Source organism: Chiloscyllium punctatum, chromosome 4 (genome assembly GCF_047496795.1).
Source record: "Chiloscyllium punctatum isolate Juve2018m chromosome 4, sChiPun1.3, whole genome shotgun sequence".
In the NCBI taxonomy this organism is placed as follows: Eukaryota; Metazoa; Chordata; class Chondrichthyes; order Orectolobiformes; family Hemiscylliidae; genus Chiloscyllium; species Chiloscyllium punctatum.
The window spans coordinates 91,060,346-91,086,819 of NC_092742.1; the positions used below are offsets into that span (position 1 = coordinate 91,060,346).

At 45.5% G+C, this 26,474-nt stretch overlaps 1 protein-coding gene across 3 annotated transcripts in view; it reads left to right on the top strand.

Moving 5' to 3' along the window:
• mapkbp1 (mitogen-activated protein kinase binding protein 1) overlaps positions 1 to 26,474 on the top strand; it is a 229,896-nt gene that overhangs the window by 90,041 nt on the left and 113,381 nt on the right. For 2 of the 3 annotated variants that reach the window (XM_072569283.1, XM_072569284.1), the window contains exons 3-6: positions 5,575 to 5,637; positions 6,045 to 6,102; positions 23,935 to 24,105; positions 25,184 to 25,321. In XM_072569283.1, the coding sequence (XP_072425384.1) occupies positions 5,575 to 5,637; positions 6,045 to 6,102; positions 23,935 to 24,105; positions 25,184 to 25,321 (430 nt within the window). The remainder of the gene's footprint in view (positions 1 to 5,574; positions 5,638 to 6,044; positions 6,103 to 23,934; positions 24,106 to 25,183; positions 25,322 to 26,474) is intronic. The other variant, XM_072569285.1, reaches the window with a different exon arrangement.

Genomic DNA, 26,474 nt, shown 5'->3' on the forward strand with positions numbered 1-26,474 from the left:
AAGACATCTGTAGCATGGCACGGTGTCTCAGTGGTTAGCACTGCTGCCTCACAGTGCCCAGGGACCCAGGTTTGATTCCACCCTCAGGTGACCGGTTGTGTGCGGTTTGCGCGCACTCTGCGTGGGTTTCCTCCCACAGTCCAAAGATGTGCACATTAGTTGGATTGGTTACACTAAGTTGCTTGTGGTGTGCTGGCTAGGTGGATGAGACATGGGAATTACAGGTCAGGTTGTGGGTCTGTGTGGGAAAGGTCTTCAGAGGGTTGGTCTGGACTTGGTGGACTGAATGGCCTGCTTCCACACTGTAAGGATGCTATGTATTTGTATTGGTGATATCAATCAATTAGAAGTTTCAGTCTCCCCATTTAAAAAAAATCATTGTCAGTGAAATGTTTCTTTAGTTGGGATTGCACAGCAGAGGAAACATGATTTCTTCTGGTTTCTCAAGTTGAATTTGCTTGTTGAAATGTTGCCTTTGACCTTTTTCTGCTGTTGCTTCCCAGAACAGTGAGCACCACTGCAGAGACGGCACATTAAACTCATCGGCAGGACGTCCTGCTGAGACAAGGTGTCACTAAGTGCTTCACTTTAGCTTTGCATGAGTCAGCATTTGTGCAGCGTTCTCGTTTTACTTCATTAAGTTGGAGACATCATATGGCACCTTCCCTGTCTAGCAATACTTTACCCTCTCTGTAATAGCGAGACCAATTATATTCATTACTAAAGTATTCCTGCATGGTTTGTCGCCATTTTTGTAACATTGAGACATGGTTAAATTGAGCAGCCTCGGTCGTATCATCTTCATGTTGGCAGTGGTGCAGCGACATTATTAAGATGCCTCTTACCCATCTCCCTGTGTAAGCAGTGAGACCCAATTAGCCTCAATACTGAGCTTCCCCAGCCCACAAGCTATTCCGTCACTGTCTACGGATCTAGGTTAGTTAGCTGTCCCAGTTTGTCGGTCTGTCAGTGAGACAGTGCTGAGGAAGAAAGTAGTTTCCCATGCCCTGTCACCTTCTTGTCTGTGTTAAAGCATCTTGCATTTAAACAGAATCTGTTACAACCTTCCAGAGATGCTTTGGAGCTGATCACTCTTGTGGTGACTGTGGACTGCAGCTATCTATAAATCTCTGTGACTTCCAATGAAAATTTAACTGGAGGAGAAGGATTTTAGCTGGGTAAAACTGGTCGTGTATGATAGCCTGAGGTGCTTTGAAGAGTCCCACAGGGAAAAGAAATGTGAGCATTCAGTCATTGTGTAACGATGTCTCAGGTAGTCCATGAATATGGGATTCCAGTGATCAAATCTTCTTAAGATTTGGCACCAATACAAAGAAAGCAGTTCATTTTAATAGTGCCTTCCACAATTTCAGGAGGATCCAAAGTGTTCCCGTAAGGGAAGATGGCAGAACAGTCGGAATGCGCCTGGTAATCCAGTGACCCAAGTTAACACCCTGTGGACATGGAGACCAAATCCCTCCACAGCATCAGGTGGCATCTAAATTCTCTCAATCAGACAGGGACTTGAAAACTGCTCTCAGTGAATGTGACCCACGAAGCTGTCACTCGGTGGGTTTGGAAACCCATCTGGTTCACCTTCCTTTAGGGAAGGAAATCTGCTGATGTCACCTGGCCAGGGCCGACATGTGATTCCACACCCAGAGCAGTACGGTTGACCAATGACAGGGCCTCAAGACCAACAGAGGTGGCACATTGGCTCAGTGGTTAGCATTGCTGCCTCACAGTGCCAGGGACCCAGATTTGACTTCACCCTCCGGTGACTCTCCGTGTGGAGTTTGCTCATTCTCTTTGTATCAGCGTGAGTTTCCTCCAGGTGCTCTGTTTTTCTCCCACAGTCCAAAGATGTGCAGGTTCAGTGGATTGGCCATGCTACATTGTCCAGAGAGTCCAGGGATGTGTATGTCAAGTGGTTTGGCAGTGCTGAAATGCCCATAATGTCCAGGGATGTGCAGGTTGGGTGGGTTAGCCCATGGGAAATGCCAGGGTACAGGGATATGGGGGGTCTGAGTGGGATGCTCTTCAAAAGGTTGGTGTGGATCCGATGAGCTGAATGGCCTGCTTCCACAGCATAGGGATTCTTTGATGAACTGTGACTTTATTGAAAACTGGCTCCAAGATGGGACCCCCCCCCCCAGGTCTGTGGCCCTGTGGTAGAGGCCACATGGTTACAGTAAGCCAGCGGACATATTGGTGTACCGTTCCATTTTAGCCCAAACATGACTCTGAACTGCCCTCTGGAATGGTGTGGGAAATCATTTAGTTCAAGAGCAATTATGCATAGGCAACAAATGCTGGCCTGACCAATGATGTCAACATCCTGTGAAAGAGTTAGAAAAAAATTAAATGTCTTTGAAGTGTAATCGCTGTTGGAATAATACTTTGTACGTATGTATCATGGTTAATGTAATAGAATGGCCTTCACATTCTCACAGGGTTATCAGAAGATAATAGCAAGACAATACTAGACCAGGTGACAACTTAGTCAAAAGAGGTATGTGTTAAGGAGATGTAGGAAGAGAATTCCAGAGTTTGAGGTCTACATTACCAAAGGTGAGGCCAGCAGCGATTAAAATCAATGTGCTCATGAGGGAAGCATCAGAAATTCCAGAGGGTTATAGAGCTACAGGGATGGGGTGATGTGAGGCTATGGAGGGACTTGAAAAAGGATGAGAATTTTAAAACCAGATGTCGCTTGAGCCAGTGTCGGTCAGTGAGTGCAGAGACGATAGGCAAATGGCACTGGTCACAAGCTAAGTCACAGGCAGCAGGGTTCAGGGTGACCTTGAGTTTACAGAGAGGCTGGAATGTTGTAGACCAGCCAAAAGTGAATTGGGAAATGGTCAAGTGCAAAGGTAAGAAAGGCCTGAAAGAGGAGTGAGGTCAGCTAACGCAGCAAAAGAAAGGAGTGGCATTCTTTGAACGAAGGAACCAGTGACACTTTTATTGTCACAATCCTCCCATTGTGAGGCCTCCCATTTATCACTGGGTTAATACCAATAACCCACTTTCGTTAGTTTTATGTTTATTCATTGAATATAGGCATTGCTGGCAAAAGAGATATTTACTTTTCCCTCATAATTGTCCCAGAGCTGAGTGGGTTGTTGGGTCATTACATGGTGCAGTTAAGAGTCAGCCATATTGCTGTTATGCTGGAGCCACATGTAGATCTGAATGGGTAAGGGCGGCAGATTTCCTTCCCGAAAGGACATCAGTGAACCAGAAGACAGTCACTGAGACCAGTTTTATCTTGCAGTTTTCTTCAGTGAAGAACGACCAGGTCCCCAAAGCATTAGCCTCGACCACTAGACTAACGAGCCCAGTAACATTACCACCACGCCACCATTCAACCAAAGTTGCCCCCTTCAGGGTATCAGTTCGTGGCAGGGTGGGAAAACTGTGCTTGGGATCCCCATCTGCCACTCCCCTGCCCTCTCCCAAACCTATCACTGAGACAGCAGCAAGTTCCACCTCATGAGTCCTGGATCTACCCATTGGTGGGTATATCTTTCCAGCATCATCTTCCCTTTTCTCTTTGACTTTGCTGCAGTTTCCATGCTCTCTAATTCACCCTGGCATGTTAGATTCGAATCCATTTCCCTTCCTAATCTATTGCAATGTGTATGAGTCTGACAGTGGTATTATCACTGGATTGTTTGTCCAGAGACCCAGATAATGTTCTAGGGACAGGGTTCAAATCCCTGCTATGGCCGACAGGAGAATTTAAACTTGATTAAAAATCTTGAATTAAGAATCTAAAGTTGACCATGAAACTACTGTTGATTGTTAGGGAAAATGCATCAGGTTCACTAATGTCCTTTAGGGAAGGAAACTGCCATCCTTTCCTGGTCTGGTCCACATGTAACTGCAGACTCACAGCAATGTGGTTGAATATTAACAGCCCTCTGGGCAATTAGTGATGGGCATTAAATGCTGGCCTGGCCACATCCCATTACTGAAAAAATAGTAATGGTGCAAATCCAGGTCACCCACTCCCAAAGTGTACAATTCCACTGGACTGAACTCGTTCTCATCTATATTAGATTTGTGAGAATAATCCATTGACATTCCTGATGCAGTAAGCAAGCACTTTCTCATACTTTTCCACATCAATAGACTTGCACTGGACTAAACTCTAGTCACACTCACTCACATTACATTGGACTCAACTGGAGTGTTCTCTTATGTTGAATTCCATAGTGGGGCATTAGGATTGCATTGTATTTTGCTATACTGCCTCAGTTATGTTAAATCTGTATCAAATAAGTACACTGAATATCACATTTAGGCAGAGTGTGAGGGAACTAAAGCGAATGCAGAAAGAATTGCTGTGAGGTGCAGACTGATCTGGATGTCCCAGTGCATGGATAGCATGAGGTTAGTATGTAGCAAGGTACAACAAGTAATTAGGAAAGCTAGCAGAATGTCATCATTTGTTGTGAAGGGAACTGAACATGAGGTAGGGAGGTGAGGGTCTGTTACACAGGGCACACATGAGATTGTATCTGGTGTACTGTGGTCACGTTCTTTCAAGGAAGGATTGGAGGCAGTTCAAAGGAGGTTTACAAGGCGAATACCTAAAATGATGGAGTGGTGTCTTGTAAGAAAAGGTTGGACAGGCTAGGCTTGAAGTATGAAGACTAATAGGTGTCTTGATTGAAACATGTAAGTTCTTGAGGCGTCTTGACAGGATAAATGGAAGGATGTTTCCTCTTGTGGGAGAGTCTAGAACTAGGGGTCATAGTTAAAGATTAGGGGCCATCCATTTAAAGTAGAGAAGAACCAAAATGTTTACTCACAGAGGGCCATGGGTCTTTGAGACTTCCTCCCTGACAAAGTGTCTTTGAATATTTTTGAGACAGGGGTAGATAGACTTTTGAGGAGAAAGTGAGGACTGCAGATGCTGGAGATCAGAGCTGAAAATGTGTTGCTGGAAAAGCGCAGCAGGTCAGGCAGCATCCAAGGGGCAGGAGAATCGACATTTCGGGCATAAGCCCTTCTTCAGATAGACTTTCGACAAGCGAGGGGATTAAAGGTTATCAGGAGTAGGCAGAAATGTGGATTTGAGATTGCAATCAGAGTAGTCATGATCGTACTTAATGACAAGCACATTCAAGGGGCTGAATGGCCTTCTGCTCCTGGTTTATGTGTTCACATGAGTCACAAGAGTAGCTCCTGGGATGGAATGATCACAGAAAGCTACTGCCATTACAGACAACAGTTAGAGGGCACAGATTTAATTTTTAGACTAAAAGAACAATGCAGAACAACATTCTTTTAACAAAGTGAGTGATTAGGATCTGAAGTGCACTGCCTGAGAGTGTGGTGAGGATCCCGTCAATTGAGGTTTCCAGAAGGGAATGGGATCATTGTGGGAAAAACAAGAAGGTGCCAGTTACTGTAAGAAGACAGTGGATAGTGGGGCATTAGACAGATCACTCCTTCAGAGAGCCAGCACAGGCACAATGGAGTGAATGGCCATATTCCATGCTGTGACCATTCAGTGATTCCACCTTCAATCCTGACACTGAATTTGTTTTTCTTCTCCCGTTTCAGGTGTGTGGTTGTACTCTTTAATCCCAAGAAGAACAAGCAGCACCATATACTAAATGGATCAAGGTAGGACATTGTCACCTCATAGATCAATATCAGGACCCAATCGCATCCTTCTAATTGATGTCAGTTCACTGAGGGGAAGCGTTTGGTAGTAAATTCAACACTCTCAGTGGACAGTTAAAGTGAGTGGGAGCACAGAGCAAAGGGATAGGACCACGACATTATGGAGCCATTGCATGGCACCTTGCTGGCAGGAGCGAATTTGTCCTTTGAACCCCAGAGTTTGGCGGGGGAGGGGGGGGTGCAGGGAGATAACAAAGTGGAGAATAGAGAAGGGCATCAGCAGTAGGAGAAGAGGAAGTATACCTTTGTCTGGAACCAGCCCAGGAGATCACTTGAGCCATGTGTTATCTGTAATGCCTATTATCATTTATGTGATGGGATCTGATTTTAGCCTTCACTTCTTTCAGGAAAACCATCACAGCAGTGGCCTTTTCTCCAGATGGCAAATACCTGGTCACGGGTGAGGTGAGTTTCATGACCAAGTCCTTCCGCCCAGTTCCTATAATTTGTTCCTTGTGCCCTTGGCACAAATATAAGATGAACACTGATAAATCTAGCAGTAAGTTCACTTAAGGGCAAGCTAGGTAGGTAAATGATGGAGGGCAGGAGGCAATGACCCAGTGGTATTATTGCTAGACTATTAATTCTGAGATCCAAGGAATGTTCTGGGGCCATGGGTTTGAATCCTGCCATGGAAGCTGGTTGATATTGAATTCAAGAAACCTCTGGAATCAAGCAACTCTACAGCGTGGAAACAGGTCCTTTGGCCCAACCCGTCTGCACCAACCCTCCAAAGAGCATTCCACCCAAACATTTACTCTACATTTACCTGTCCTACACATACATCCCTGAACGCTATGGGCAGTTGAGCATGGCCAGTGCACCTCTTTGGATTGTGGGAGGAAACCAGAGCACCCGGAGGAAACCCACATAGACACGGGGAGAATGTGCAAGCTCCACACAGACAGTTTGCCTGAGGCTGGAATCGAACCTGGCTCCTTGACGCTGTGAGGTAGCAGTGCTAACCAGTGTGCTGCCCATACTGTCCCAGGCAGCACAGTGGAATCAAGGGGCTAATGATGGCCATGAAAGCATTCTCAATTGTTAGGGGGAAACCCATCTGGTTCATGAAAGGAAAATGCCATCCTTACCTGGACTGACCTACATGTGACTGCAGACCCACAGCAATGTGGTTAACTGCGAACTGTCCTCTATGCAATTAGGGATGGCCTAGCCAGTGATGCCCACATCCTGTGAATGAATGAATGAATAAATGATAGAGATTATAACATTTAAAAGGCATTTGGATGGGTATATGAATCGGAAGGGTTTGGAGGGATATGGGCCGGGTGCTGGCAGGTGGGACTAGATTGGGTTGGGATATCTGGTCGGCATGGACGGGTTGGACCAAAGGGTCTGTTTCCGTGCTGTACATCTCTGTGACTCGATGACTCTATTATGTTGGTAGGGTTCAATGGAATAATGATACAGTGGAAATGTTTCCAGACTGGTAATCTAGGAAACCCAGCTAAATGGCACAAGGTTCATATCCCACTAAGGCAGCTGGTAGGATTTGAATTCAATCAATAAAGGAAAAATGTGGAAGGGTAAAACCAGTCTCAGTATTGGTGACCATGAAACTGATTTTTGAAGGAAACCACCTTGTTCACTAATGCAAGGATACCCCAGATATGACTGGGATATGAAGTAATGGTTCCAGATGCATAGAGCGATGTGGTCGACTCTTAACTACCCTCTGAAAAGGCCTAGCAACCAAGGCCTAGCAACCTAGCAAGGGCAGTTAGGGATAGGAAATAATTGCTGGCCTTGCCCCGTTAAACCTACATGCCATGAAAGGAAAAAGAAGAGGAGGAGGGTGAGGGGCTGTCTCCTGTGAATTGGATAGGGCAAATGGCCTGCTTCCTTGCTGCAAATTTAAAGTAACTCTAATCCTGACCCCTGATCCTTGCTTCAGAAAATGGCGGCCCACCACCAAGGCCAATAAGGGTTGGGCAATAAAAGCCAGCCCCGCCAATGATACCCACGTCCCACAGACTCACAAATGAAATACGAATTCCAAAATGTTTTCAGTTTAAATGGAATTCCTCATCAAAAGGGCACAGAATTAATTACAATAAATTGACATTGATCCTGATTCAAGATACTTCTATCATCCTGTTTATACTTTGTAAAAGAAAATGCTGAAGCAGCCCACGCTATATTTAACCATCTGGTCCCATTTAAAGAGGTGGCAACTGAGGATTAGAACATTTCCTGTGAGGATAAGATGTTGCCTTGGAAACCAAGGACTTCCTGCTGCAAACAATTCTACAATATCATTATTTTTCAATATCAAATGTCGCAATGACTATCTGTGATATTATCCCACAAACACCCGGTCTAAATTCTCCCCATCGCGAAATGAAGGAGGAGATTGACTATTTCAAAGGTTTGAGCAGATGTAAAGTCATGTAGAGGCTGGAAATCTGAGATTGAAAGAGGGAATGTTGGACTTGTTTGATAGTTTGGGCAGCACCGATGGAGAGAGAAGCTGCTAATGTTGCAGGTCCAGAGACATTCACTCCTGTTCAAACAGTAATGTCAGACTTGAGTTACCAGTCCTACACACAGGTGCGGATATCGGGAAATGTCCAGTCTCAGCCTCCATGCCTTAGGGGTATATTTGCTTGCTTTGGCTGGATTTTCCTTCTGGAAGGCAGGAGGGGTGGGTGATGAGTGGAATTTGGCTCCTTCACTCCCCCAGAAGGAGTTAGGAGGGCTGCTATTTTTTGATGATGTGAGCTGCATAGATTCCCCAACATTGTGCTCCGGGGATTTTGTCCCAGTTGTAATAATGACAGTCGAACAAACAAGCATTCTTCCACCTGTCAGTCCTCATACCCCCATTCTTCATTCCTCCTCATGTTCTGTGCACCCAACCCTTGTATCCTCCTTACAAACTTATACACCACTGCCCACAGGCTGGGATGGCGGGGGCACTCTTTACAAAGAAGGAGTTGCCCACTTCTTGATGTTAAGAAAGGCTGGAGGCAATCTGGAACTGTCGTTTGCACAAGAATTAACATCCCAGAACCATGATTAAGATTATTAGATTGGTATGTTACTGCAGATATCAGTTGAATCATATTTCTAGACTTGAAATCCTGTTAATCAAACAAAATAGAACATAGAACATAGAAATATACAGCGCAGTACAGGCCCTTTGGCCCTCGATGTTGCGCCGATCCAAGCCCACCTAACCTACACTAGCCCACTATCCTCCATATGCCTATCCAATGCCCGTTTAACTGCCCATAAAGAGGGAGACTCCACCACTGCTACTGGCAGGGTATTCCATGAACTCACGACTCGCTGAGTAAAGAATCTACCCCTAACATCTGTCTTATACCTACCACCCCTTAATTTAAAGCTATGCCCCCTCGTAATAGCTGACTCCACACGTAGAAAAAGGTTCTCATGGTCAACCCTATCTAAACCCTGAATCATCTTGTACACCTCTATCAAGTCACCCCTAAACCTTCTTTTCTCCAATGAAAACAGCCCCAAGTGCCTCAGCCTTTCCTCATACGATCTTCCTACCATACCAGGCAACATCCTGGTAAACCTCCTCTGCACCCGTTCCAGTGCCTCCACATCCTTCCTATAGTATGGCGACCAAAACTGCACACAATACTCCAGATGCGGCCGCACCAGAGTCTTATACAACTGCAACATGACCTCAGGACTCCGGAGCTCAATTCCTCTACCAAAATGCAGATAGATTGCAGGGCAGGTGATGTGTTGCAGCTGTAGTGTGTGCAAGCCTGTGTGATCCACGGTAACCACATCCGCAGTAGGTGGCTGCAGCTTGAGGAACTTTGCCTGAGAGCTCTGGACACTGCAAAGCATCATGGAGGTGGAAGTTCCATGGACATGTGATTTGAGGAGGCAGCCACACCCTTAAGTTTAGGTACTTCTGATTAGTTCTGTGGTCAGGGACGAGAGGATGTGACTGAATGAGAAGGAGAATAAAGCGGCAATGAAGGTGCTCCTGCAGTTTAGCAGCAGATTCAATATTCTTGCAGCATGTGTCGTCGAGAGCAGAGAATACAAGGAGAATGAGCACCCCGTGGTGCAGGGGGCTATTCAAGTGGGGAATGAACAGGAATATAGCTGCAGAACAGTATAGGTTGGGGAATACTTTTCAGGGCTGGAGATGAACTTGGTTTGGAGGGGATTGACCCAATTGCTATGGGCCATGTGGGTGCTGTTATGTCTCACTGGAGTAGCAGACTGGAAGTCAAGCCCTTCTATTCCAGGAGGCATTACAAAAGCTAAAGATTTTATTAAAATACACACAATTCCCCAAAAAAGAAGTTCTCCTGAGAGAGCATGAGTAGCTAAATTACAAAGGTAATCATCTCTGGATTATTGCCTGCGCCATGAGCAAATTGACATATTATAAATAAGGTCAGGGATTTGAATATGTAACTCCAAGATTAGTGTGGGAGAAATGCGTTTTGATTTGTGAAAATTAGCTTTAAAATAATAGAAAGGAGGGAGGTTTAGACAAAGATAAAAGACCATTGAAAGTTATATCAATGTACTGGTATTCATAACAAGGTTGAAGAACAGTGACACAAACAGAGTTAAATGGTTTAGATCTAACTACCATTATAAAGTGCCCAAGGTCAAGAAATAAAGTGCACGACAACGCAACAAGACAGGCAGAATGGAAAAGGAGGAGAATTAGCCTTCATGGTAAAGGGTAGCATAATAACAATCCACATTAAGTTTGAAAATGACATACTTAAATCACAAGCAAGAAACTTAAACTTAAACAACGCCAGTTAGACAGATGTGAGGGGAGGACTAGCTAAGGTTAATTGACTGAATGAAACAAAAGGTATAATGGTGAATAAACAGAGAAAAATATTTGAAGAAATAGTTCAAACTGTTCAACAAAAATACATTCCATTGTAAAACAGAAACTCAGCAAGAAAGATCTATCCGTGGCTCAATCAGAAAGTTAAGAGTAATAGATTTAAAGAAGTGACTTATGTTGAAAAGCACAGCAACAAGTCTGAGATTTGGATTGTTTTAGAAATCAGCAGGTGGCCACCAAACAATTTGATGAATTGGGAAACAATAGAAATGAAGTAAATTATCCAGGAATATGAAACATATTGTAAGTATTATAAAAAGGAAGAGAGTAGCTAAAATAAATGTTAGTATTTTAGAGGAGGAGACAAGAGAAATTATCATGGAGAATGAGGATATGGCAGAGACATTGAACAAGTATTTTGTGCCTATCTTTAGAATAGATGACATATGTTCAAAATCAAAGATAAATGGTAACCTAGGGACTGATAAAGTGAACAAATTAATCGAATTAATATTAGCAGAGTACTGGAGAAACTTGAGGGACTAAAATAAGACAAATCCCTCAGACCTAATGACATACCTCATAGGATTCTAAAAGCAAGAGCTACAGATATAATGGATACTCTGGCTATGATTTTCCAAAGTTCTCTAGATTCTAGAATATTCCCAGCAGATAGGAAATGAGCCAATAAAGCATCGCTATTAAAGTAAGGAGAGAGAGGGAGTAAAAACAGGGAAGCACAGGCCAGTTAGCCTGACATCAGTCATCTGAAAAGTGCTGGAATCTATCAGTAATAGAATCTATTAGCAAGGTATTTAGAAATATATAGTATGCTTCGAAGTAGAGACAAAGTTATAGGAGATATTTTACTATGCAGACAAGCGTTTTAATATCAATGAGTTGCAGGATTGGGAGAAAATGTTATTAGAGAGCACAGGAGTGAAGATTGAATGGAACTTGAAGAGAGCTAGAATTTGAGAAATACTTTTCTTTTTGAGCTTGCCAATGGAGAAGTGATAGCTCATAAAAGGAAGCCGTTCATCTCGTATTTATGTGAATCAATAAAAGACGATTCCAATTAGTCCCACTCATTATTTTTTGACAATTTTATATCCAGTTTCCTTTTAAGAGCAGGTCCCTGTACATGAATATGCGGCACTGCTAATTAAACAGAAATAAACTTTGCTTTGAACGGCTGTTATTGCAGTGATTAACACATGTAGGATTGTTCAGCAAGTCCTGCCCAGTTGGAGAAACACATCAAACACCACCTGTTTCTTTTTTGGGTTTTGCAAGCTTGATCTGCTTGAGCATGGATGACAGATAGACAGAGGAACATGCTATTTTCTTTTTGATCGGCCAACCATTGGGACGTACTTGGCATTGTACCAGCTCTGAAATTCCGACACGATATTGCTCAGTCATGTGGTGGGCAGAACATCCTTTTGGTCTGATGCCAGTATCCTGTTAGTTGGGAATACCACTCACTGCACAATAGCTGTACCAAACAGCTTGCTTAACTTATTGTTCAGAATTTTGAGAGACTGGAGAGTTTTGTTAAGGAATGTGACCGCAAAGCTCACCAAATCCTTCAATAGAGTTAAATATACCCTGGCCGTTCTCACTAACCCCTCTGGTTAAATATGCCACAGGCAGAACCTGAGCATTGATCCCTGCATGGTGGTTATGTTTTGGGCATGAACCAAGGTGGTAACAACTGTGATGTGGTTGGGTCGTTCTCGGTTCTTGGCTCCGTGAGTTGTGGGTTCAATTCCAGCTCCAGGGACATCAGTCCACATAATCTAAAAGGAAAGAAATATTCAAGTGGAAAGAGAGATTGGGGTGTTTGTGGCAAATAAACCGTCCTTACATCAGGGGCTCTTAAATCTGGTAATGGTGACACTGTCAAGGCACATGTGGACATGTTGAATAAGTATTTTGTGTCAGTATTTACAGCAGAGGATGACATTAGAATGATGGGCAGCACAGTGGCTCAGTGGTTAGCACTGCTGCCTCACAGCGCCAGGGTCCCAGGTTTGATTCCAGCCTCAGGCGACTGTCTGTGTGGAGTTTGCACATTCTCCCTGTGTCCATGTGGGTTTCCTCCCGGTGCTCCCATTTCATCCCACAGTCCAAAGATGTGCTTGCCAGGTGGCTTGGCTATGGAAAATTGCCTTTGGCGTGCAGGCTAGGTGGATTAGCCATGGGAAATGCAGGGTGATAAGGTGGATCATGGGTGGGATGCTCCTTGGAGGGTCAGTGGAGACTCAATGGGTTGAATGGCCTGCTTCCACACTGTAAGGATTCTATGGTTTTCCCCAGATTTGAATCAGAAACAGGGAGATAACAAACATAGTAAACAAATTATCAATAAGGATTCAATGATCGATCCCTTGGACCTGTTGACTTCCATCTCAGGCTTATAATAGCCAGTTAGCTGAGCATCAGTGTTTGGGAAATTATGGGTACCAGCGATTGGTGGTAGAGTGAGTGATTACTGTGACAGTATTTAGCAGGTAACAGAGAGCCAGTGTAGGGTAGGCCAACTGGTGAGGTTGGGGGATTGGGAGAGTCAGGGGATGGGAGGGCTGGAGAATAAGAGAGGAATTAAGGGTTGGAGATTGTGGAAGTTCAGGGAATGGGAGGATCAGGAAGTGGGAAGTAGGTGAGCAGAAAGTGGATTAGGCAGTGAGGCGGAGGGGAATAGACAGACAGGATTGGGTAGGGTGGCAGGAGGGAAGGTGAGCAGGAGATGTGGCTAGCCGATAGGTCACTGAGCATGAGGTAAGCTGGCAAGAGTTAGCATATTCCTTTCATATATTTCAATTGATTTTCAAAATTATTTCACTCACAATAATAGCCCCAACAATGCCCATGGGGAATCCTTGTGAAGTTTGATCACTATGAGTTCCCTTGGTAACAGACAATGGCCTGTCCAGCCGGAACTCATCACCTAAGCGTAGTCCCTATCTCTGAATCGGCAGCCCGAGTTCAAATCCCACCGCCTCTGAACCAAGTCAGCAGTCACACCAGGTTATAGTCCAACAGGTTTATTTAAAATCACAAGCTTTCGGAATGCTGCCCCTTTGGTCTCTGCTGACTGCCTGCCCATCTTCTACACTTACGGTGGTGAGCAATGAGGGGATGCAGTGCATTATCTCTCCCTCCTACTCCATTTGATATGGCCCCTTCTCTCTCTCTCCCTACACTCCCTTTCACGTCTGATGATCTGCATTACTCTCAGTGGGCCTCACTTGTAAATATTGAATTGGCTACGTGGGTGTTTTATTGGTGTTTAAACAGGGAAACAAAACACAAAAACAAAAGTCACGGTGATTTACCTGGTGGGAAAGCCGCTCGGTTGTGTGTGATAACACGATGGGGTATAAAAGAAAGCGAAAAATAAAGCAGGTCCAAAAGGAGGGTTCTTGTGCTGCAGTGGTAGTGTCCCTACTTCTGAGCAAGGACAGCCTGGGTTCAAGTGCCAGCAGCTCCAGAGGTGTGTAATAACATCTTTAAGCAGATTGATATTTAAAGTCTAGAATGGCTGTGTTGGCACAGTGGTAGTGTGATCCAGACATCGAGAGTGTAGGCCGCTGGAAAAGCACAACAAGTCAGGCAGCATCCGGGGAGCAGGAGGATCAGCGTTTCAGACACAAGCCTGTCATCAGGAATCTGGTCCAGAGGGCCTAGGTTAAGTCCTGCCTGCTGCAGTGGTGTGTAATAACAGGTGAATAAACAGGAGAATTCTCAAAGCAGACTCAGGTCTGCAGAATGGCCTGTCCCAGCCTATGTATGCCATGGGTGGGGGGGCTCTAAATTTGTGTTCAGCAATAAACGTTCCAGTTTCCGAAGTTATTTGCTTACAAATGTAGAAATTTTGCAATGTACAGTTTCAACTTACAACTTCAATGGCTGTTTCTGATGAGAAAGGTACAATGGAACACATCTACAGCGTTTTTTTAACTCTGGAATGTGGGCATCTCCATCGAGGTGAGCATTCATTGACTGTCGCTAATTGCCCATGAGCTTGATAGGTCAGAGGTCACAACAGTCAACCACATGGCTGTGGGTCTAGAGCCACATGTAGACAAGACCAGATAAGGATGGCAGATTTCCTTCCCTGAAAGACATTAGCAGGCCAGATGTTGTTTTTCTAACAATTGATGATAGTTTGATGGTTACCACCACTGACACTTTTTTTAAAAACTGAATTCAAATTGTGGCAATTCCTGTGATGGGATTTGTACTCACGTACTAGAGCAGTAGTCTGACACTCTGGATTAGTGACCTTACCATGACACCACATCTCCCCCTACATCACACGAATTGTGATGGGATTATAAAATTAGGTTGTCATGTTTTTTAAAGTGCACTTTTCAGTAATGAACTACAACTTTAAGCCAGGAATTATTGTCTTTCAATAAATCTTGATAATTACTTAATAAATTTGTTTAAAAAGTGTGGGTAATAGAGGGGTGAAAGATGTTGAAGAAAGATCAGCCACAATTTGATTGAATAGTGGAACAGGTTTGAAGGGCTGAACGGACTCCTGCTCCTATTTCTTATGTAAACTTGTGTAAGGAGGCCCTCTGGAACTTAGCAAGAGCTGAATAAATAAACGCTGTGTTCTGTGGAATGGAGTGATGACCTAATTTAGGCAGAATGGCTCATAGTTAGTGTTATCCATTTCAAAGGAAGATGCAGTGAGGAGTTATTTATGAATTCTGACAGATCCCAGGATCTCTCCTCCTGTTTATCCATCTGTGTGAATGTCTGTCACTCTTTTCTCTCTGATTTCTCCCTGCTTTTTGGTGTGTGTGCACTTACAAAGCAGCAAGTCCTTATTCTCAGACAAAAAGCCTTAACCACACTCACACAAATCCTCCCTCTTATGTGGATACTCATCAGTACATCAGAGTTATCAACTCTGCAGGATTGGCCCTGTTCTGCGAAAATGGCAGGGGAAAGATGCAATGGAATGGAATGGTGGTGGGAGGGCTGAAGGCGATGATGGTATTGGTTAAGCACACCAACGTTCCGCAGCTGTATATACATATTCTGCCACTCTGTGTTTGTTAAAGAATAATCCCCCGGACACTGCTGTAACCATTCAGGAGGTTGGTAATCCTGGCACAAGCAGACCTTTCCTCATACACACACACACATACACACACACAAATCCTTTCAGTCGCATCATTCCTTTTTTTCTCGTACATGTGTGTACCCTTTGATATTTTTCTCTCCCTCACGCACAGACACATTCTGATGTAAAGTAAGGACAAAAATAAAGAGCTTAGAGAACTCTTCAGATCAGACAGCGTCTGTGGAGAGCAACAGAGTTAACACCTCAGACTGACGGCCTCTCATTAGAATATTCTTGTCTAACCTGCACATTTCTTATCATTTGCTGCTATCTTGATGCATCCAAAATTCTCATTTCCTTTGCTTTTTCTGAATACTTCCCATTTTTTTCGAACACCTCAGTTCCTGGCTATGTCAGTCTGCACCTCCCAACCCCACTGATGAAGGGTTTATGCCCGAATCATCTATTCTCCTGCTCCTCGGTTGCTGCCTGACCTGCCGTGCTTTTCCAGCACCATGCGTTTTGACCTCCCAAACCCCTGCTGACTTTTCTTCATGTTCGAGTGTTGGCCAAACCATTTTACAGAGCTGTAGGCGGATACTTACCAGGTGTCAGACTAGGAGAGAGTGAAGACTGCAGATACTGGAGGTCAGAGTCAAGAGTGCGGTGCTGGAAAAGCACAAGCCGGTCAGGCAGCATCCGAGGATCAGGAGAATCGACGTTCCGGGGATAAGCACTTCATCATTCCTGATGAGGAGCTTATGCCTGAAATGGCAATTCTCAGGTCTCCAATTATCCAGCCACCGTTGGCTATTTAGGAGCGCCTCGGACCTTCTTTATGCTGTTTCCCAAAGTTGTGACCCTGCCCTAATTCAGTCAACAGCATGATGAAAGTGGGCCTTGGGAAAAAAACCTCCTCGTGCAAAGACGTGTCTCAATCTTGGTTCCGACAGTATTCGGTTGCTTGCTCGCCTTTTAAATTGACTTCCCTTTCAGTTCCTGTTTTGCTTCCTCTGCTTCCATTTGAAGTTGACTGGATCTTGACGACTTTGCTTCAAGTGAAGGGCTGTGCAGCTAATGCAGGATGTTCGCTGCTCAGCTTTTTTTGATTTCTTTTCAAAAAAAATTCTTTCAAGCGGGCATTCGCTTTTAATCACTCACTTCCTGTGTATTGTTTAATTAGAAATGCTACCATCTGCTTCCCTCTACGCTGCTGAGTGACACAATTTGAAAATTGCAGGAGTCATTCCTGAGCAGTGGTCACTCGAGTCAGCCAGAACAGCACCGGGACGTTTCTGTTTCAGCGGTCACCGTCAATCCCTTCCTTCAAGGGTGTGCCTGACGTTTCTCAATCGCTGGTCTTGCAGGGATATCTCAGAACATCGACTCAAGCAGATACTTCAAGCTTGACAGTCCAGTGCAGTACTGAGGGAGTGTTGCATTGTCAGAGGTGCCCTGTCTTTTGTATGAGATGCCAGGCCTAACAAACAGGGCATTGGTGAGGCCTGTTCTGGAGTACAGTGTCTAGTTCTGGTCCTCCTGTTATTGTTAAGCTAGAGAGGATTCAGAAGAGGTTTACCAGGTTGTCAACCGGATATGGAGGGTTTGAGTTATAAAGAAAGGCTGGACAGGTTGGGACTTCTTTCACTGCAGTGTAGAAGGTGGAGAGGTGACCTTGTAGAGGTTTATATCATGAGAGGTGTAGATGCGGTGAACGGCAGGTGCTCCCTGAGCATCCAGTTTAAAGCAATTCTCTTTGGAGGGTCAGTGTGGGCTCAATGGGCTGAATGGCCTCCTTCCACACTGTAGGGATTCTATGATTCTAACATTACTCAAAGGAGTATATCCTGAGTAATAGATAATGACTATGTAAAATGGCTAAAATGGCAGAGATGTCAATGGCCTCTTACAGGCTGCTGACATCATCACATTCCATGCACTGTGGCATCAGCACTAGTGCCCCACCTTTATTTAAAATGTTTTAAGGCCAAGATAGATAAATTCCTGATTGATACGGGAGTGAAAGATTATCAGGGATAATGCAGGAATGTAAAGTTTGAGGTTAAAATCGATTCACCAATGGACAGGAGAGCAGGCTCAAGACTGGCCTACTCTTGTTTCCGTGGAGAGTCTTGCCTGCGGCTCTGATTCATGCACTGACTGCACTCTTCAGAGTTAATTCTGAACTCCTGGCTCTCGCCGTTTTTAAATCGTGCTTTTAATGCTTTCCAGATTGCTTCAGGCTCCCAAAGAGAAGGTCAACTAAATCGAAAAAAAAAGTACCCAAGAGGATCACTGTAATAAACAGTAACAGCCAAAGCCACAGTTCTCTGTACAGTTTTAGCTGCAGTCATAGCAACGTCTGTATCAGATGATTTATCTCGAATAAAATGCCTTGATGCAGGCAGCACAACAGCTTTCAAAGGGAACATGACTGAGAGCTAGAGGGAAAAATGGTGATTGGCCGCACTACCTGTCTATCTATCAAATTATTGATCACAAACACGATTGATTAAATGTGAACTGATCACAAGTAGCAAACTGGGGGACAACCTCTCTGACCATTTCCAGTATTAATTTAGAACATGGCTGATTGGTACCTTAACTCCGGTTACCCTCTTGGTTGCACAACCCTTCATCTCCTTACCCGACAAAATAAATCTCTGGCTTGGAATTTCCAGACGTCCCCTGTAGTGATTTTATTTTATATTCACTCTCAGGATGTGGCTAGGGCAGCATTCATTGGCCGTCGGGCAGTCACGTGACAACCACATTGATGTGGGCCTGGGGTCCCATGTAAGCCAGACCATGTAAAGATGATGGCAAATTTCCTTCCCTAAAAGACGTTAGAGAAACAGACAGGTTTCCCCCTGACAATCATTTCATGATCATCACTACACTCTTAATTCCAGATTGTTTATTGAATTCAAATTCCACCGCCTTCTGCCATAGCAGGATCTGAACCCAGGTATCCGGAATGTCAGCTGAGTTTCTGGGTTAATAGTGGCAAAAATACCACGAGGCAATTGCCTGTCCTGTAACAAGGTCAGCCAGTGGATATCATAGAATATGAGTTCCCTGATTGGGGCTGTTAATCTGGCCTCAACAGGGAGCCCTGGCTGACAGATAAGAACAGGAGTGTCAGATATCCCGTTCACTCTGGTAGCTGACTCTGAGGGAACTGGATTAATGTCAGGAACTGTCCATGTGTAAATAAAGAGTAATGGGATCCCAGCCTCAGTGTTTGTTGTATTGCGAGGAGAGTTTCAGATCTTTAATACCCTGAGTGAGAAAAGGTGCTTCTGGATATCACCTTGAATGTCCTGACTTTCCACTCCCCCTGCACTCAAACCCCCACCCCCACCAACATAGTAAAGCGACAGACCATTAAAGGTCAGCTTGCAAGCAACTTAAGGAATAAGGAGGTATAATCATAGGATTTGTAGTCTTTTGCTGTTGAGAAACTGACCTATCCAGATTCTGTCTTTTCTCCCATCATAATGCCTAGGGGTTGGCCCACAAACCTCCATTGGATTAGTTTTTCACTGATAGCAGAGTACTGCAGTGATTGACCATTGCCACCTACAGGCCGGCTGACCAGAAGATGCCCCCATACTTCTTGCCTGCCATTGGGTCTAAAGGAAGGAGATGACTCTCAATCTGTTTGACTGCATCAGCAGCACACTGTCCATGAATAAGAAGTCCTGGAGGGGAAGCTCAAGCCTGGGGTACCTTACCCAGAGGTCAGGACACTACCCACTGAACGACCAGCTCTCCTCTTATCTAGACTGCAGGAGCCAAGCATCAACTTTGCAAGTCACTGAAGCAATCGCGGCATTATTAATTTTTGTATTGTAGTGTATCATTAACCTTTCTAATTTGTAAAATAAATGTCCCAAGTGTTGGAAATGCTCAGCATATCTGTGGAGAGAAACAGAGCAAAGGAGATCATTTTCCTCTTATTCACAATCCAGATATTACCCCCTCCATTCTGGATCAGACCCATGAAAGGATGTGAAAAAAGACACCATCTTTCCTGAGACAGTTGATTGCGGAGCCATCCGTGTTCCAGTGTTCTACCCCGTCCCTTTAAGCTTGGGGCCCAGGTTCCACTGTTTTACCTCATCCCTTTAAGAGTGGTGCCCAGGTTCCAGTGTTCTACCCCGTCCCTTTAAAGATGGGGACCAGGTTCCAGTGTTCTACCCTGTCCCTTTAAGGGTAGTGCCCAGGTTTCTGTCTTCTATCCTGTCCCTTTAAGGATGGGGCTCAGGTTCCAGTGTTCTACCCCATCCCTTTAAGGATGGGCCCCAGGTTCCAGTGTTCTACCCCGTCCCTTTAAGGATGGGGCCCAGGTTCCAGTGTTCTACCCCGTCCCTTTAAGGATGGGAACCAGGTTCCAGTGTTCTACCCCGTCCCTTTAAGGATGGGAACCAGGTTCCAGTGTTCTACCCTGTCCCTTTAAGGGTAGTGCCCAGGTTTCTGTCTTCTACCCCGTCCCTATAAGGATGGGAACCAGGTTCCAGTGTTCTACCCTGTCCCTTTAAGGGTAGTGCCCAGGTTTCTGTCTTCTATCCTGTCCCTTTAAGGATGGGGCTCAGGTTCCAGTGTTCTACCCCATCCCTTTAAGGATGGGCCCCAGGTTCCAGTGTTCTACCCCGTCCCTTTAAGGATGGGGCCCAGGTTCCAGTGTTCTACCCCGTCCCTTTAAGGATGGGGCCCAGGTTCCAGTGTTCTACCCCGTCCCTTTAAGGATGGGAACCAGGTTCCAGTGTTCTACCCCGTCCCTTTAAGGATGGGAACCAGGTTCCAGTGTTCTACCCTGTCCCTTTAAGGGTAGTGCCCAGGTTTCTGTCTTCTACCCCGTCCCTATAAGGATGGGGCCCAGGTTCCAGTGTTCTACCTCGTCCCTTTAAGGATGGGGCCCAGGTTCCAGTGTTCTACCCCGTCCCTTTAAAGATGGGGCCCAGGTTCCAGTGTTCTACCCCATCCCTTTAAGGGTAGTGCCCAGGTTTCTGTCTTCTATCCTGTCCCTTTAAGGATGGGGCTCAGGTTCCAGTGTTCTACCCCATCCCTTTAAGGATGGGGCCCAGGTTCCAGTGTTCTACCCCATCTCTTTCTCCCTCTGCTGGCAAACCCTGAAACAGACCACACAGTTGTACCTGCCTCAAAGCCCACGTGTGCAGAGAGTTTCCCCCCCACCCCCCCACCTAACCATGGGGCTAATACCAGCCTCAGGAGGAAGGGTTGAGTCCGTGAGTTGTTGATAGGTGAGTAAGGTCTGACCACAGGCCTTCTCTGATTGAGACAGTGTGCGGGGAGGGGGAGGAGGGTGGAGACAGGCACCAATATGACAAAAATCCCTCCTTCCAAGCTTACCTTGAGAGGGACCATAAATTTTTTTTTAATTTCAAAAATAAACTTTATTCATAAAATTATTTGGGTCTCTTTACAATTGGTCATGCCATTCTTGTGCACACATTACATTGCTCTACATACAGACATTGAAATGTATTTTTCCTATATACAAGTCAGTACATTTACTATCCAGCTCTTCTGCTGAGGCGTCAGCAGAGCCCAAATGACTGTGCGGGGCCCCTGTTCTTCTTTAGGCAGGCAGATGTTACACGGTGGTCTTTCCCCACTGAGCCTTGGCGGCAGCTGCCCCAAGCTTCAGTGCGTCCCTCAACACGTAGTCCTGGACCTTGGAATGTGCCAGTCTGCAACACTCAGTCGGGGTCAACTCCTTCAGCTGGAAGATCAACAGGTTTCGGACCGCCCAGAGAGCGTCCTTCACCGAGTTGATGATCCTCCAGGCACAGTTGATGTAGGTCTCGGTGTGCGTCCCAGGGAACAGACCATAAAGCACGGAGTCCCGCGTCACGGCGCTACTCAGGATGAACCTCGACAAACACCATTGCATTCCTCTCCAGACTTCCTCTGCGTAGGCACATTCCAGAAGGAGGTGTGTGACTGTCTCATCCCCCACGCATCCGCTTCGAGGGCAGCATGCGGTGCGGGAGAGAGTCCGGGCGTGCATGAAGGATCTCACAGGCAGAGCCCTTCTCACCACCAGCCAAGCCATGGCTTGGTGCTTGTTGGAAAGTACTGGCGATGAGGCGTTCTGCCAAATGGCTTTGACAATCTGCTCAGGGAACTGCTCGATAGGATCCACCCTCCTCTTTTCCCGATGGGTCTCAAGGACACTACGTGCTGACCACTTCCTGATGGACTTGTGGTCAAAGGTGTTTCTCTTCATAAATTTCTCTATGAAGGACAAGTGATGCGGAACGGTCCAACTACTTGGAGCGTTCCGTGGCAGCGAGGCCAGGCCCATCCTTAGCAACACCGGGGACAGGTAGAACCTCAGTACGTAGTGACACTTGGTGTTTGAGTACCGGGGATCCACGCACAACTTGATACAGCCTCACACAAAGGTGGCCATCAGGGTGACGGTGGCAACGGGTGTGTTTTCTCCCCCGTTGCCCAGACCTTTGTATATTGAGTCCCTTCAGACCCGGTCCATCTTTGATCTCCATATAAATTGGAAGATGGCCCGGGTGACTGCAGTGGCACAGGTTCTGGGAATAGGCCAGACCTGTGCCATGTATAACAGCAATGACAGTGCCTCACACCTGATGACCAGGTTTTTTTCCCGCAATGGAGAGCGACCGTAGTTTCCATCTGCCCAGTTTCTGCTTCACTTTGCTGATACGCTCCCCCCAAGACTTGAGAGGGACCATAAAATCCCTTCCAACAGGTTTTAGGCAAGTACCTACAGTGCAGGCAGGTTCCTGAGTCTGGCTCAGTGGTTAGCACTGCTGCCTCACAGTGCCAGTAACCTGGGTTCGATCCCACCCTTGGGCGACTGTCTGTGTGGAGTTTGCATATTCTCCCCGTGTCTGCGTGGGTTTCCTCCGAGTGCTCCAGTTTCCTCCCACAATCCCAAAGTTAGGCAGATTGGCCATGCTAAAGTATCCATTGTATCCAGGGATGTGCAGGCTAGGTGGGTTAGCCATTGGGGATGCAGGGACACAGGGATGGGAGAGAGGGGTGGGATACTCTTTAGAGGGTCAGTGTGGTCTCAATAGGCCAAATGGCCTGCTTCTGTGAGGTAGGGATTCAAAACAAGTCAATGTTTATTTGTTTTTAGACACCCATGTGGCCAATCCCCTTTTTTTCTGTTTTTTTTTCCCCAGCACCCATGTTGTGCGTGTGTGTGCGAGTGTGAGACACAGTGAAAGACAACAAGGTGTACAAATCCTTATTCAATTTTGACCACCAGGAAGAAAGGAAATACCTGAGTGGCCAGTGACAAGCAGTGCCCTTCTCATCAAGGGGCAATGCGATCAAAAACGTGAAGGGGAGGGCAGGGATTAAATCAAAATAGAGTTGGAAGGGGAAATAATACACTCCACTCCCTGCGGCGCCCACCTCTCCCTGAACAGCTCGAAGGAGTTGGTAAAAGTCAATTTGTATACAAGTCAGAACACAATGCAGGAGAATACAAAATAGGCATTGGTAAATACAGGAAGTTTTTGTACATAAGATCTTTAAAATTGCACCCCTGTAAGTACATGTGTAAATCAGGGAGACCTTGCCGTCAGCAGTTTCAGCCCGATTTTCAGTTGCTCGGTGCATTAGCGATGACCATGTGGATATTTTGCAACACGCCTCAAACTGAATTGTCTTTTTTTTATATCTAACCCCCACACTACCGCCTAAGTGCGGTAGTGCTTATTTTTATTCCCCAGCACCCATGGTGTGTGTGTGCAGGTGTGAGACACAGTGAAAGACACAAAGTGCACAGATCTTTATTCAATTTCCACCACCAGGAAGACAGGAAAAACACCCGAGTGGCCAGTGACGAGCACTGCCCTTCAAACCACAGGGCAATGCTGTGTGATCAAAACAGTGAAGGGGAGGGTAGGGACTAAATCAAAATAGAGTTGGAGGGGGAAATAATACACTCCACTCCCTGCGGCGCCCACCTCTCCCTGAACAGCTCGAAGGAGTTGGTAAAAGTCAATTTGTATACAAGTCAGAACACAATGCAGGAGAATACAAAATAGGCATTGGTAAATACAGGAAGTTTTTGTACATAAGATCTTTAAAATTGCACCCCTGTAAGTACATGTGTAAATCAGGGAGACCTTGCCGTCAGCAGTTTCAGCCCGATTTTCAGTTGCTCGGTGCATTAGCGATGACCATGTGGATATTTTGCAACACGCCTCAAACTGAATTGTCCTTGCTGATTCCTCGTTGTTTGCTCCCACCTGATCCCCATCTCCCCCACCCCTCCCCACACACACCCCATGCTGTGCTGCAGAGTGGGCACATGCCTGCAGTTCGAATCTGGGATGCCAATGAAAGAACGCAGGTCGCAGAGCTCCAAGAACACAAGTACGGGGTGGCATGCGTGGCATTCTCGCCCAACGCCAAGTACATTGTCTCCGTCGGATACCAGCATGATATGATCGTCAATGTTTGGGCTTGGAAGGTATGTGGAGGCATGTAACTAGCTCTGTTAAACTGGTGATCCACAGCATCTGCAGTCTGCCCTGAATCAGTACACACAGAAATGGTATGGGGAGATAGAACTGTCTGAACAGTGTGTTACACGGAGATCTGTATATATTAAACAGTATCAGATGTATTAAATGGTGTGTTACACAGAAAGCTGTGTGTGTTACACAAACATCTATATATTAAACAGTATGTTACACAGGGATCTCTTTCTATTAAGCAGGGTGTTGCAACTATTTGGGACATTGGTTAGGCCACTTTTGGAATACTGCATGCAATTCTGGTATCCCGCCTATGGGAAAGATATTGTGAAACTTGAAAGGGTAGAGAAAAGATTTACAAGGGTGCTGCCAGAGTTGGAGGGTTTGAGCTATAGGGAGAGGCTGAATCGGCTGGGGCTGTTTCCCTGGAGCGTCGTGTCTGAAGGGTGACCTTATAGAGGTTTATAAAATCCTGAGTGGCATGGTTAGCGTAAATAGACAAGGTCTTTTCCCTGGGGGTGGGGTGGGGAGTCTAGAACTAGAGGGCATAGGTTTAAGGTGGGAGGGGGAAGATTTAAAAGGGATCTAAGGGGCAACTTTTCCACACAGAGGGTGGTGTGCATCTGGAATGAGCTGCCAGAGGAAGTGGTGGAGGCTGGTACAATTACAACATTTAAAGTACATCTGGATGGGTGTATGAATCGGAAGGGTTTAGAAGGGTATGGGCCAAATGTTGGTAAATGGGACTGAATTAATTTAGGATATCTGGTTGGCATGGACGAGTTGGGCTGTGTTGTATATATCTATATATTAAACAGTATGTTGCATAGAGACAGCTGTGTTTACATGACAGAGATCTCTATACTGTATATTAAACAGTGTGTTTTTGCAAGGAGCTTTAATCCTATTGAGGGATTATGTCAATATGCTCGTCAAACTGATGTCATGCGTTCTCGTGCACTGGACTGTCCTGGGTATCTGCAACTATTAATAAACATTTATGGCAGTCCTTGATTATCTATGATCTGTGGCAATATGTAATGACGGTTTTTCTTTTGTATTTTCCTCCAGAAAAATGTTGTCGTGGCAGCCAATAAGGTCTCGAGCAAGGTGACAGCTGTGTCATTCTCTGAGGATAGCAGCTATTTTGTCACTGCTGGTAACAGACATGTCAAGTTCTGGTACCTGGATGCATCCAAAGCTTCTAAGGTGTGAAAACTGAGCCACAATCATGTATCTATGTATTCATCTTCTGTATGTATTGACTGTATTGAATCTTTATAACAACAGGGGACCGTTGTGAATGCATGGTTAATAGGATTGTTAGGTTTTGGATAGATGGGATGAATGAAGGAGGTCATATGTCCTATTCTGCCCGGCAACAAGCCTAGGTTGTTCAGTTGCTAAAGATTAAACAGGGGTCCAGATTGTTTAACTGGGAAGAAGGCACGAGATGCTCACACCTCTGTAGGAGTCAAACTGTCCCAGGACTCTGAGGGAAGTGTAAGGATCGTCAGGTTCTATCAATGATTACACTTTAAACTGTCTATTTAATTCCAAGATAAACTGGAGTCAGTGGTTTAGAAGGTAATTAGTCAGCCTTCCCACCTGGATACAAGGCCCATATGAATCCCACTGTCATACAGATGTGTTCCGAAGGGGGAATAGGATGTAGAAAGCCTTTGCAGTGGCTACAGTGGGAAGGACCAAGGATCAGAGGGACCTTGGTGTGCATGTCCATCAGTCCCTTAAGATAGCAAGACAGGTAGATACAGTGGTTAAGAAGTCATACGGGATGCATGCCTTTATTAGCCAAGGTGTGGAGTTGAAGAGCAGGGAAGTGATGCTGGAACTGTATAAAGCATTGGTTTGGCCACAGCCGGAGTATTGTGTGCGGTTCTGGAATCCGCATTATATGAAGGGATGTGATCGCGCTGGAGAGGGTGCAGATGAGGTTAACCAGGGTGTTGCCTGGGTTGGAGAGTGTTAGTTACAAAGAGAGATTGGAGTTGTTTTCCTTAGAATAGAGGACCCTGGGGCTGGGGGGAGGTGGGGGTTGTGGAGGGGGTGAATATGATTGAGATGTATAAAATTATGAGGGGCATAGCCAGGGTAGACAGAAAGAAATGTTTCCCCTTGATGGTGGGATCCGTGACCAGACAGCACAGGTTTAAAGGAAGGGTACAAGAATTTGAGGATATTTTCTTTCAACTGGAGGCTGGTGGGAATCTGGAACTCATTGCCTGTGCGGGTGGTAGAGGCAGAGAAACCCTCATTAGCATTTATGATGTATTTAAATGTACTCTTGTGATGCCAAACCAGAAAAGGCTACGGCCCAAGTGCTGGAAAAAGGGTTTAGGAT